Source organism: Lytechinus pictus, chromosome 12 (assembly GCF_037042905.1).
Source record: "Lytechinus pictus isolate F3 Inbred chromosome 12, Lp3.0, whole genome shotgun sequence".
In the NCBI taxonomy this organism is placed as follows: Eukaryota; Metazoa; Echinodermata; class Echinoidea; order Temnopleuroida; family Toxopneustidae; genus Lytechinus; species Lytechinus pictus.
In genome coordinates, this window is record NC_087256.1 from 29,821,037 (window position 1) to 29,834,147 (window position 13,111).

The following is a 13,111-nucleotide window of genomic DNA, read 5'->3' on the forward strand; positions in this document are numbered from 1 at the left end:
TATATTCTCACTTTTATAGAGTCTATCACAAGGTGAGGTGTTCTCTTTATGAGAGGACAAGTACAGAGGTTTCACAACATTGTATCATTGATGCATCGTTTGTCATATGATTAGAATGAGCAAAAAGAGATGTTTTGGGGTATATTTTCAGTGTCCAAAAGGGGAGAGTTGTTCATCTGTGACATCATAGATCTTGGTCGCATTGCCAAAGGGAGGATCTCCATAGCATTAGTGATCTCGACATTCAAATGCTCATAACTCTTCTATCGCTAGTCCTATTTTACTCAAACTTTTGTTGATCTTATTCTTTGATTTTTCTGCTTTCACAAAAGCTAACTTGCTCCAAGAGTTTCATTCTCCTTTAAGGATAACCACACTCTTCCCACAAGAATGTAGCTATTCTACAAAACTGAGAGCAGCCAAGCCATTTTTTTTTCTTTTTGAACAGAATAAGACTGATTGGCAGGTGCCACATTGACTAATACTGATGAAAGTGTTAAGTATATGGTGGGATGCAAACACCAAAAATGATTGATGACAAATTCTGTGGAAAAAAAATTATGCTAACATTCTTTAATCTTGGTGAAGAATCTATGAAGACCATGTTGGAAACCAAATACACAATTGCAAAGTTATGGGTTCCCATCCTTCCCACGGCTAACTAGCCAAGTATTTTGCTCTAAAAACTCTCATATTCATTAGCCTTGAAATTGGGCTTTATTGTGGTTTTACCAGCCTGAATTTTATGGCAACTTGCATGTATGTGTGAAAAATTGTTATGTTTTGAGAAGTTTGATAAAAAATTTACATGTAGCTTGTTTTTGAGCTTACAAATCTTTAAAAAAAATTAAAAATTGTAAATTGTAATCATAACATTCAACTCCCTTCTCAAATTAAAAGAAATCAACAGCTCTATTTCTGCCAATTTATATTTGCCTCTTCCTTGGAGATTTTTACCCATGTACCTGTATTCATATTGGAGCATGTAACAGTTAACTTGACATAGCAACAGGAGCCGAAATAGGAGGCAAACAAAGAAATCACACACACAAATTTGAGTTGTCTATTCATTCAAGCATCAAAAATTATCCATTCATCTGTATATTCCTTAATTTTTTTTTTAATCAGGAAAACAAGAAAATCATTATAGATCAAAGCCAAGGCAAAATAGCCATATTTATAATTTCACAAGTGTACTAACTTGGACCTAAATCAAGTCAATACAAACAATTTCTATGAAATTTTCAGTGATTTGCTTTTAGATTTCCTCAAACCAACTTATTCGGTGGACTTCTATTGACATTGTCATCATTAATATCTCTGAACAGGAAAAGGAACATATACTCACACTTTCATTGAGACCAGCTCTAAGTGAGAAGATAGGCATAGTGATTGTTTCTCCATCAAAGTTAATTGTTTCGATCTCAATCACGTTCCTCTCGTTATCTTTAGCTTTCACCCCAAGAACAGCCTGTGAATTAAAGATACATAGGTATAGGAAAGGGATTAAGATGTGCAAACTTCTGTGCAAAGCATGATCTGCCACATAGGCCCGAATTCACAAAGGTGGTTTTTAAAACCATTGGTTGAACCCATGGTCTAGGCAGATTTCTTGTATAAATTACGCTTATTAACCACGTATATAAAAAAATATCCAATGCTAATGCGCACTTTTGTCACATTGCGCCAAATTGACGCCTGTTGCCATGGTTAAGTACACTATTTTTTTCACAGGTCCACTCTTCAGTTCAAAAAGCATGGATAACCACAGCAACAGGCGTCAATTTGGTGCACTGTGACAAAAGCGTGCATCAGCATTCGGCATTTTTTAATATACGCGGTGAATAGGCATAATTCATACAGGAAATCTGCATAAACCATGGGTTCAACCGATGGTTTTAAGAACCACCGTTGTGAATTCAGGCCATAATGTCCAATTGCCGGAATAGGAGATACCGGTGATACATACCTGTAAATGTCACCTAAATAATTCTTTAGGAAAATGGGAAATAGTTTGCAAAGCAGGGAAACACTATACAGCATTAGTGAACTACTTGAATATTTTCAGGTATGGACAAGGTGTATTTTAGTATTTACCTACAGGTTCCTCCCTGTAGATCTTAAATATTTCCCAGCATTTCAAAGTTTTCCCCAGTATTTTCCACCTGGGGCCCTGGGCGGAAAATACCTGAATTTTCTAGGGAAATTGCCAACCCTGAAATGATGGGAGTTGCATAGAGCCCAGTCTTACAAAGAGTTGCAATTGATCCGATCAACCATAACTATGGAAAGCCAGCAACGTCAACACCTAATATCCAATCGTTTGTAGAAAAAATTATGACACCAATGGATTTCCATACAGTTGAGGTTGATTGGATAGGGCCATGATCGGATCAATCGTAGCACTTTGTAAGACGGGCCCCTGATAAGTTGCCACTTGGTTCATTACAATGAATAGAAAAAGAAATATTTAAACCCCGATGCAGAAGATACAGAAGTAGGAATGTCTTCCCTTGAAAGGCAGGTTACATCAAGGCCCTGCCTTACAAAGAGCTGAGATAGAAATCCAATCAATCCTAACTATGGAAGGCCATAGATCTATGTCATGGCTCTCCATCTTGGATCAATTGTCAAGTTATAACCAAAAATGGCATGCATGCAGGCATTAGAATTATTCTTGGAGAAACCTTAAAGATATCAATTCAAATTCATTAGAGATGGATTAGAAGGGAGGGGCAAGAGAAAGATGGAAGAACAGAGAGAAGGATGAAGAGAATGTAGGGGGAAAAGAGGGAGAGAAAGAGAGGGGGAGGGAGAGGTGGAAAGAGGGGAGGGAATGATGGAAATAGGGAGCCCTGGATGGATAGAGGGGAAGATAGAGAGGAAGGAGAAGAGAGAGGTAGAATAAAAATAGGAAGAGTGAGGTAGAGAAGGATGGAGGGAAAGGGAGTTGTAGCAAGGAATGGAAAGGGGATGAGAGGGGGAATAAGAGGCAGAGAGAGGTAAAAAAAAGGATGGCAGGAGAGGAGAGAGTTAGAGGGGGGATAGAAAGGAGGGGAAAGGGCGGGGGAGGTAGAGAAGGTTGGAAAGGGGAGAGGGTGAGAGATGGATAAAGGGGGGTGGAAGGAAGGAGGGGGAAGAGAGAGAGAGAAAGGAAGGAAGAGAGAAAGGAAGAGGAAGGGAGAGGTAGAACAGATAAAAAGAAGAGAAGAAGGGAGAGATGGAAGGATGGAGGGAGGGAGGCAAAAGGGGGGGAAAGCAATCAACTTTCTGTGTAGAATCATTTATTGCACAACTACACATTATCAGCTGGCAATGTACTGAATCTACCACTAGATGGCGCTAGACTACATTTACAATGGCACCACAGATCTGAAGACTTTAACTTTCATCTAGGATTGATTTGAGTGCACCATTGCTTCACATGAAAACACCACAATTGTGAAAATATACAGGTACTGACATAAAATTGATAGGCTGGATATGAAGATCCTTAGTACTGTATCAATGTGAAGAGTAATACAAGTTCCTAGGTAGCCCTTGAACTGAATGACCTCTAATACCATCAGATATTTAAAATCATGGAGAGGGGGGTGGTGGCACTCTAATGAGGTATTCACAAAGTAACAAATATGCTACTATAGCTTCAAAGGCCATCTGAATGGTGAATACCTCTCTCTGAACATTATGGAATGCACCAAAAGTGAACAATTGTTCATTAAAGGAGAATGAAACCCTTGAAACTAGCTGAATCCATATCAAAGAGAAAAATCAAAGAAAAATATTGTTGAAAGTTTGAGGAAGATTGAATGAATAATAAGAAAGTTATGAGCATTTGAATATTGAGATAACTAATGCCATGTAGATCCTCCCATTGGCAATGCGACCAAGATCTGTGATGTCACACACGTACAACTCCCTCATTACTTCAGTACTTATTTCACTTATATTCTCACTTTTATAGAGACTATCACAAGGTGAGGTGTTCTCTTTATGAGAGGACAAGTACAGAGGTTTCACAACATTATATCATTGATGAATCGTTTGTCATATGATTATAATGAGCAAAAAGAGATGTTTTGGGGTATATTTTTAGTGTCGAAAAGGGAAGAGTTGTTCATCTGTGACCTCATAGATCTTGGTCGCATTGCCAATAGGAGGATCTCCATAGCATTAGTGATCTCGACATTCAAATGCTCATAACTCTTCTATTGATTTTAGTCCTATTTTACTCAAACTTTTGTTGATCTTATTCTTTGAATTTTCTGCTTTCACAAAAGCTAACTTGCTCCTCGAGTTTCATTCTCCTTGAAGGGCATTCCAATTGCATGCACCTTTCAGCTTTAAGCACCAAGAGTCGAGCTATTCTATTCACACACTTTTTATTTAATCTCTCTGATTTCAGGAAATTGCATAAAAGAGTTTCAGGTCAGTGTTTTTAGATTCAAGTTTAAATCAACTTTATCTGCACATGCCCTTATTGTATCTCTGATTTTGCATTATGAGCAGTTTTCAAGTAATTAGGCAAGCTGACAAATTTGAGAATTTGAGGAGAATCCAGGATTTGAAATAGAAGGGGCACAGATCACAATTTCTTGAAATGTGCTGTATGTTCAATGGAAAATTCTCTAAATTTACATGTGCCCCCTGGCGCCCCATCTGAATCTGTCTAAATATAAAAAGTACATTCTACAGCTTAAAGGACAAGTCCACCCAACAAAAAATTGATTTGAATAAAAAGAGAAAAATCCCACTAGCATAACTCTGAAAATTTCATCAAAATCGGATGTAGAATAAGAAAGTTATGACATTTTTAAGTTTCGCTTAATTTCACAAAATAGTCATATGCACATCCTGGTCGGTATGCAAATGAGGGAACTGATGACATCACTCACTCACTATTTCTTTTGTATTTTATTATGTGAAATATGAAATATTCTAATTTTCTCCTCATTGTCCTGTGAAACAAAGTTGTATTTCTCCTTGAACATGTGGAATTACCATTGTTTAACATTTTATGTTTCAGTCAAGTTGGTCCTTACTGTCAAATCTGTAAAAATTGAAATATTGGGTAATTCAAACAATAAAAAACAAAAGAAATAGTGAGTGAGGGACATCATCAATTCTTTCTTTTGCATGTGACCAAATTGTGCATATAACTATTTTGTGAAAAATAAGCGAAACTTTAGAATGTCATAACTTTCTTATTTTACAACCGATTATGATGAAATGTTCAGTATTATGCTTGTCTGATTTTTCTCTATTGATTTAACCCTCAATCTCCCGGGGTATTTTTATTCTTGTCATTCCCGGGGGGGGGGGGGGGGCATTATGGCCCCTCCCTTAAGATCTCAGCCGTGGATTGCGCGATCACAACGAAAATTTGCATGATGGTAGAGAATGACGTAATCTACGCAGTTGCATTAGTAAATTTCACTGAATTCATATATTTTTATTTTATATGAATTAATTATGCTAATTTATTCATGAAATCATACTTTTTGCTCTGATTCACCAAATAAAGCTCCTAGAATGCTATTTTTTGGTGAAAATATTCTTTATAGCACTCCTAACAATTGTGAATGAAAAAAATTCTGGTACCAAGACCGATTACTTATGTATTTTATTGTTTTTTAAATTTCTTATGTATTTCCTTGTTTTTTTACTTTTTGTTTTTTATTGTTTTTTCGATGGAAATTGTTCCAGACTTAATTCTGATCATAAACAAGGCAAAATTAATTAAGTTTAATCATTAAAAGTAGAAATAATGATACATTTATGAATTTTGGCCAAATACACAATTTGCATTGGATTTGTACATGAAATCACGTTTATGAGCAATTTTGGGTTTGACATGCACTTACATAATGTTGCGTAATGTCGTAACCGCGTACCCGGGCGTCACAAATTTGGTCTCAAAATTTGCGCGAGACTTGAAAGTAAAAAGTCAGTGAGCGGCGAGGTCAAAAAATTTTGCGCAGCAGATATATCGCGAAAATTGTCGAGGGGGGGGCCATAATGGCCCCCCCCCCCCCCCGGAGAATTAGGGTTAAATCAACATTTTTCTGAGGTGGACTTGACCTTTAACCAACTATCACCAAGTCAATCATCTGCATACATTAAGATTATTTGAGACGCAGAATGATTTCCTGTATTTAAATGAAAATCCATATTTTACCATATTGTTTGAAATGAGATTTGAAAATAGAAATACTCCGAAATTTCTTTTTGCCCAATCGATCATGGGCCCGGCAGCCACTGTGCAGTGCCAGACCGACTTACATGTAGCGCTATCCCTTGAATGGTCGAATGCCAAACAGGGTAGCAGCAACTCCCATCTTTTAACGTCTTTTGGTCCGATGCAGCCAGGGCTTGAACTCCCAACCTCCCGGTTGGGTGACGGACACTCTTTTCAAATGAAGAGAACTTTTACACTGACAACTGGCACGTTCAGCCAGTTGATGGATAGCATATTTAAATCGAAATCGCAACCTCCATAAAAATATAGCAAGCCAGGAAGATCGCCCTTTAGAATGAACTTTTTTTACATATGAATTAGAATTTACAGCTTAAATGACTCACAATTTGTAATCAACCAATCAGATAGTGTTTTGTGTCTCGTTCTCTTTAAAAGGTATGTGGCACCCTCATCATGACATAGACACCGTTCTCATACTTTCTATAACTGGTTTATCGGAAACCAATTCAGGAAACCAGTTTGGAAGATCGCTTTGCTAGCGCTCCCATTTGATCATCCAAAATTGGTTTTCAAAATCACTTCATGTAAAGCAGTCTTGTTGCTATGGAAACACTCTCAGCGGGGTGACATGTTTCGCATAAAATTTGAAACCGCAGTGTAGGCATTCCACATACAGTGTGTAGAGTAGCTCACTCGAAATGTGTGAAGATCGTTTCCCGTTTTCCTCACTTACGCTAAAACCACTTTCACAGGCAAAAAGATCTTCAAAACTACATCGTGAGGTGGTTTTCTGAACCGGTTTGGAAGATCGCTTCCAAGACTGCTTTGACCGTTCTCTTTACACGTTAAACTATTTTCCACTAAACGAGTTTAAGGACGGTAGTGAGAACGGTGTCATAGTAACTGACCACTTGACTTGGAAAGCTATGGACACTCCTATCGGACAGAAATGAGTGCAATAGTGCTTGGATTTGAATCCTGAACAAAAGTTTATTTACCTGCTTCAAAAAAAGGAAATGTGAGATCTCATCGTCCTCATCTTCATCCTCATGATCCATGTATTCAGCAGCAGGGTCCCATTCAAAGGATCTCTTTTCTTCAGACAACGTTAAACCTAACAGAGGGAAGAGAAGAATAAATGAACCATTAATTTAAAACAAGGGTGTCACTAGGGTGAGCACATAATACGCCTGATAACACAGATAATGGAGTTATTGGTCAAGCAAGAAAAGTGGAAGGTGGTGACTTGACCTTTTGACCTAAAGATCAATATGCTTCCTGGGATCCATGCTAGTATCATATGATTATAAACCAGATTATATGAGCCTAGGTGAAGTTAAACTAAAAGTTATTGCAATTTACAAGGACTTCAGAAGGGCAATATGAAAACATGTCACTGAGATCTTTACCTTTGACCTTTTGACCTCAAAATCAATAGGCTTCCTGGGATCTGTGCTAGTATCATACACAACAAATTATATGAGCCCATTGTATTACGCCAGCGTGCCAGCCAATCCACTGGCACGTTCGTACGCTCAGCAGTAGCTGCGCTGACGGCAATTGAGCGATCGAACTCGAAGAAGAACCTGGTTGTTCCTGATCGTTTGTCATCAACTTCGCTATTTTCCGGCACATTTTTCAGAAAGGTGGTAAGCTGATTGTATTTGACATAAATCAATTATCTTTATTATTTCTTCCTTTTCCCCCCGTCAAAGAGCAATATTTAGGAGAAATCGAACGGTGCAAAAGTGCTATATTTCTCCATAGACACTGTAGTTAGGCAACGGTTGTTCGCTCCACCATTACGAACCCAATGGCCGTAATTGGTCTATAGAGGGGATGCCGCAGAGCCAGATGAAGTTTCAACGGAGCATATCCCTGACAGAAACAGACCTATTTATAAGTCTAAACGCCATATACTTTTTGATCTTATTTGTTGCGCTTTCCCCTTCTTCTATATTGACAAATATGAATGAAAAGGTTGAAACATCCCCAAATTTCTATTAAAGGTGATATTGAGATAAATTAGCACTCTCAACTTTGTATAGAATCAATCTAGTCAACATATTCCCATCTTTGTGAATCATCTTCGAAACACAGCCTATGCTATGCGGGCCGCACTTGCTCACTGCAACCATCCTGCCTGTGGGGAATATACTAGTAGGACTATGGTATGCCAATGCAGTACAAAACACACATTTAAAAAATCATTAAAATAACACTTTTTTGACCAAAAATACTAATTTCCATACAGTTGCACAATCTATTTTTTATTAAATTTGGCGATAATTTTTGTATTCACCAGAGCGCTCAAAAACTTGAATTTGGGCATATTTTTGTGTACGCCCTCTATTGGTGGAAAGTAATATGGCAAGAAAATTTTCAATTTTCAATCTCTATTTCTAATTTAGATAAAATGATTAAAAGAATCAAATTTACTTTAGAGCCAATTTATATGATGATTCGCTGTAATGGAATCTGATGTCAAACAATCAAGCAGTTGTTCCACATAAAAAGAGAAAATAAGCCAAATATTGCCCACTCACATGAGTGCAAGGTATATCAGTATACTAACCTCGCACCAAGAACCGCGTTTGGCAGTGGATTTCTATATAGTGGGTTGCGCGCGCTGCGACGCCCCTTCTGGTGTCCACAACACACAGCTTCTATGGCTTGATTTTTCTGTGAATGTGCATGGTAGTCTGCAGGCACAGACCCTGATTGAAACTTTGATCAACAAGTGTGTCTCCATGCAAAGACTAGCACATACAAAACTTGCTATTAGTCTGCAGGCACAGACCCTAATATTACAAATGGACATTCAACGAGAGCATTTTATGGCCTCCACATGTTTCCAGCTGTCAAAATATGCGAAGCTTTGGAGCGGATTTCTTTCTTCTTTTTTTCTCGCTAAGAAGAAAATGCTATGCTTTGGAGCGGCTTTCTTTGTTCTTTTTCTCAATAAGACAAAAATGCTATGCCTTGGAACGGAAATTTGAGTGTAAAAATGGGGGTCCCCTCCGCGGCACATACCCACTATGCATTATATACCGAGTGCCCCCCTTTTACTCAATCCCTTCTCGGACATTGACATTCACCGCCCGATCTCTGGCCCTCTTTCGACCAGATGCGGTCACGTAAGCTCGATTGCTGCGATCAGGGAAAGTCCTAGACCAAAAGCTTCGGTCTCTGTTATGTTGGTTGTTCCGCTGAACTACGTTGGCTCCACTCACCAAATACATAGACCGAAGTTAAACCGTCGTCTGTACAGGGGCTCAATGGCCACCGCTAATTTCTTGTTTTTCTCCTCGATACCGCGATATTTTCCACCAAAAGTTCATACATATGCACCTATAGCTGAAAATGTATAAGTAACGACAGTTTCTTACCCTAAATTCCCGCTTTAAAACTGGCAATCAGGGGATTAACTCTGAAATTGACACTTGCGACTCGGACTAGTGGGCAGCCATCTTGGTAATGAATAATTCATGAAAAAGTGGCCGACGAAAGTCAGACTCCGCCCCATGACCTTTACGTCACACATTACAGAAGGGGAAAGAAAGGAGCAGTTAAAGAAACAAAAGAAAAAAGGGGAAATAAAAATTAAAAAGAAAAGTAAAACAAAAAAGAGAGAAAACGAAAGAGAAAGAGATAATGGAAAATGAAAAAAAAAAAACATCTAGAATTTTAGTATTCATAAACCCGACGCAAAAGAGATGATCTGATTGGCCAATGGTTTTGATACGCAGTTGACCCGGAAGTTCTTCCAATGGCATATGTTTGTGTGTTATATCGACTTCGGATGAACGAGTGAACTAGGAGCTACACGACAGCCGAGGTAAGTCGCTGTTTTTTCTCCTTTTAACTTTATTTTTCCCTCGTTTTTGGCAATTAATGCCAAGAGGGAACATTAATTCGCATATTTGTCCATTTATTTTCATATATATTTATGAAATAAAGACAAAAATCGATGAGCCCCGTCGGGGGGAATTTGCATTGTACCTCCCCTAATGGTGGCGACACGCTAGCGAGCCGTCTGTGTATGAGGAGAAATTAAAAAAATAAAAAAATGTTGAAAAACTCCTCGAAACAGACGGCTGCCAGCTGTCTAGGAAAGTCCCTGCATTACCTATAATGCAATGCGCAATTTATTTCCGGTTTTCAATACATTATTTCACGCTGTCTGTAACGTTGGCGAAGAACAATAGGAAACAAGATGGCAGCGTAAACATCGGGCAAGTCTCTTCCGTCTTTACACAATATTTCTCTCATTTTTTTGATGAATTCTTGTTCAAAAATAACAACGAGAGCGTAGAAATGTCGGAAATGAAGTTTTATCCCATGTACATGATTTAGGGCTAGATCTTTTAGAAAGAAAGTAGAAATCTTGGGGGTGAAAGTTTCAGGTTTTGGCTTCCATTGTGTGGGTCTATGGGATAGAAGGCCTGGCTTCATGAGAGTGACCTTACGTTACTCGTTAGTAAATGATTTTTAGTTTTTTACTCTCTAGAAGCCGCCTGGCTAGGTACACGCAAAAGATTATGACGGAAGCCCTGGCTTCATGAGAGTGACCTTACGTTAGTAAATGATTTTTACTCTCTAGAAGCCGCCTGGCTAGAGCCAACGGAGTTCAGCAGAATAACCAATAAAACAGAGTAGAACTTTGGTCTAACTCTAGTAAACTAAAAGTTCTCTCGTGCCTCTATATTAATTATACTCGGGATGTCCGATTTCTTTCAAACTTCATTCTTTCATATTTTCTTCCTCTCTCACAGTCACATATCATTTCATGACCAAGTAAGGTTGGATTCCCCTTTAATAAAGCAAGGGGAATCCAACCTTGCTCTGAGTCTGTCAAGGCCAAGACTGACGTCTGTCATTTTATTTCGTTCCACCGTGTCCACTGATTTCAGTCTTCAGTCTTCATCATTTCATGCATGTCTGTATTTTTTTTTTTAATCATTCTATTTCATGCTCGATCTGTCTACTCACCCCAAAAGTATTCTTTGGCGCCGGCCATGGTTAAGATGGTTCTCTTTGTTGCTATTAAAAAGAAATGTAATCGACTAGAGTCTTGTTTTTGGTGCGTAAAGTTAAATTTATTATTACAAGAAAGATTTCAGCAACGTTGTGCTCGGTCACCCACGTGTGGCAAAATGCAATGTGTCAACACGTTGTGTGTATATATTTGCACATGCAGCGCCTGCGCCTGTACGTACGTGCATTCAAATTGAAATGGAAACCAAATGTTGCGCGATCATCTACTTCCGGGTATGAGGGATTCAAAACTACCTCGTCTCCAGAAATTTATTCGTGGTCAAGTATCTGAAAATGGATTCTATTTCCCCCCCCCCCCCCCCGGCTCTTCCGTCCCGGTTTCTTTCATTAAACATCTCTGTTTTCCTTCCATCTCCTTCCCTTTTTACGATTTATCCTACATCGACCTCACCTATTTTTGCCCCTTTTTCTTCAAACGTTAACTACAATTACCCATTCTTTCAGGCGCAGTCAAAGGGCGAGGGGTAGGCCCGGGGGGGAGGGGGGGCAGTTAAATATAAATGATTGACAATGACTATGATCGACAATGACAATGATGACAATGACAATGTGTTTTTTCTGTTTTGGACGCGGGCCGCACGTGCACTCGTGAAGGTTACTATCAAAAACACTGATTTTCAAGAAAAACTGTTTTGAACCCGGGGGGGCCACTTACATTGGCGAGTGGATACCATGCGCGACCAAAAAAACACGTAAAAAGGGTGTCTTTTTCAAGATAGGGCACGTTACGTGCGTAACGTGATAAGGGTGTCAAAAACACAAAAATATTGAAAAAAGGGTATCTATTTCGCTCGGAAAAATATACGTGTTTAGGGTCAAATATGCGGGGATGATAAAACAAAATCAAAATGTTTTATAAAGGATGTCCTTTTTGCCCCAACACTACGTGTTTAGAGTCCGATTTGCGCGAGGTGTGGAAGGTGGGGCCGTACTAAACCAAAATTATGGTGTCTATTAAAGGTAAAACCGACGACCGACGGACGCGTGACAGGTGCATTTTCAGAATATGGAAAATACATCGCTGTACTTGTTTAGGGGCTCAGTTCTGGGAATACTTGCCAATAGTATTTGTTTCCAATACTTGTTAAGGGTAGGGTTTCACACGCCAATACTTGTTAAGGGGTGCATTTTCAGAATATGGAAAATACGTGTTTAGGGTGCTTTTCAAGACCCCGTGGTCGCGCATGGTATCCACTCGTCAATGGAAGTGGCCCCCCCCCCCCCCCCGGGGTTTTGAAAGACTGGTCAATCGATCGCGGGGTCAAACTTATTTAGGGTATTTTGTTCCAAAACTTTATTTAAAGACTAGCCAAACGTGTTTAGAGTATGTTTTTCCCCAAGCTTTTTCCCGAGGTCATACTGGCGAGAACTTATTTAGGGGCCAAATCGTGTAAATATAAAGCCCACGAAAAACTTGTTTAGGGGGTTATTTGCACACCGAGAAAAAAACCTCTTGTTTGGAAATGATTTGGTCACGCATGTGCAGCAATACATTTGACTCCCCACCCCACCCCCCCCCCCCCCCGGGAGGGGGTATCAGTGACCCAGTTCCTAAAAGAGTATTGCTGGAGTTAGTTTTAAAAAATAACTACAAATTATCTAATCCCATCATTAAATTGTTCTTGATCATTTTTTACGAAGTTTGGTTTCCCTACAATATCATTTGGTGTGTTGTTAAGTTTGCCTAAACATACATTCCAGCGTTCCACGCCAACATTTTTTCCTTTCCAGTTTGCAATAACAAAAATGTCAAGTTCTTGTCCTCCCACTGATCTCTAATAATGCTTTCAGGGGATTATTGTTCCTTTTCTTCCTCCCTATTGATCTTAATTGCTAATTCTTTCCAAGTTTCCC

The 13,111-nt window shown here is 39.0% G+C and overlaps 1 protein-coding gene across 1 annotated transcript in view; it reads right to left on the reverse strand.

Moving 5' to 3' along the window:
- The window catches only part of LOC129272714 (mitotic apparatus protein p62-like), a 38,123-nt gene extending 26,676 nt beyond the window's left edge, over nt 1–11,447 (reverse strand). Inside the window, exons 1-3 of the mRNA XM_064107234.1 lie at nt 11,192–11,447; nt 7,198–7,313; nt 1,349–1,471 (exon numbers count right to left, since the gene is read on the reverse strand). Coding sequence (XP_063963304.1) covers nt 1,349–1,471; nt 7,198–7,313; nt 11,192–11,219 — 267 coding nt within the window. The 5' untranslated portion in view covers nt 11,220–11,447. The remainder of the gene's footprint in view (nt 1–1,348; nt 1,472–7,197; nt 7,314–11,191) is intronic.
- Between the last annotated feature and the right edge of the window lie 1,664 nt (nt 11,448–13,111).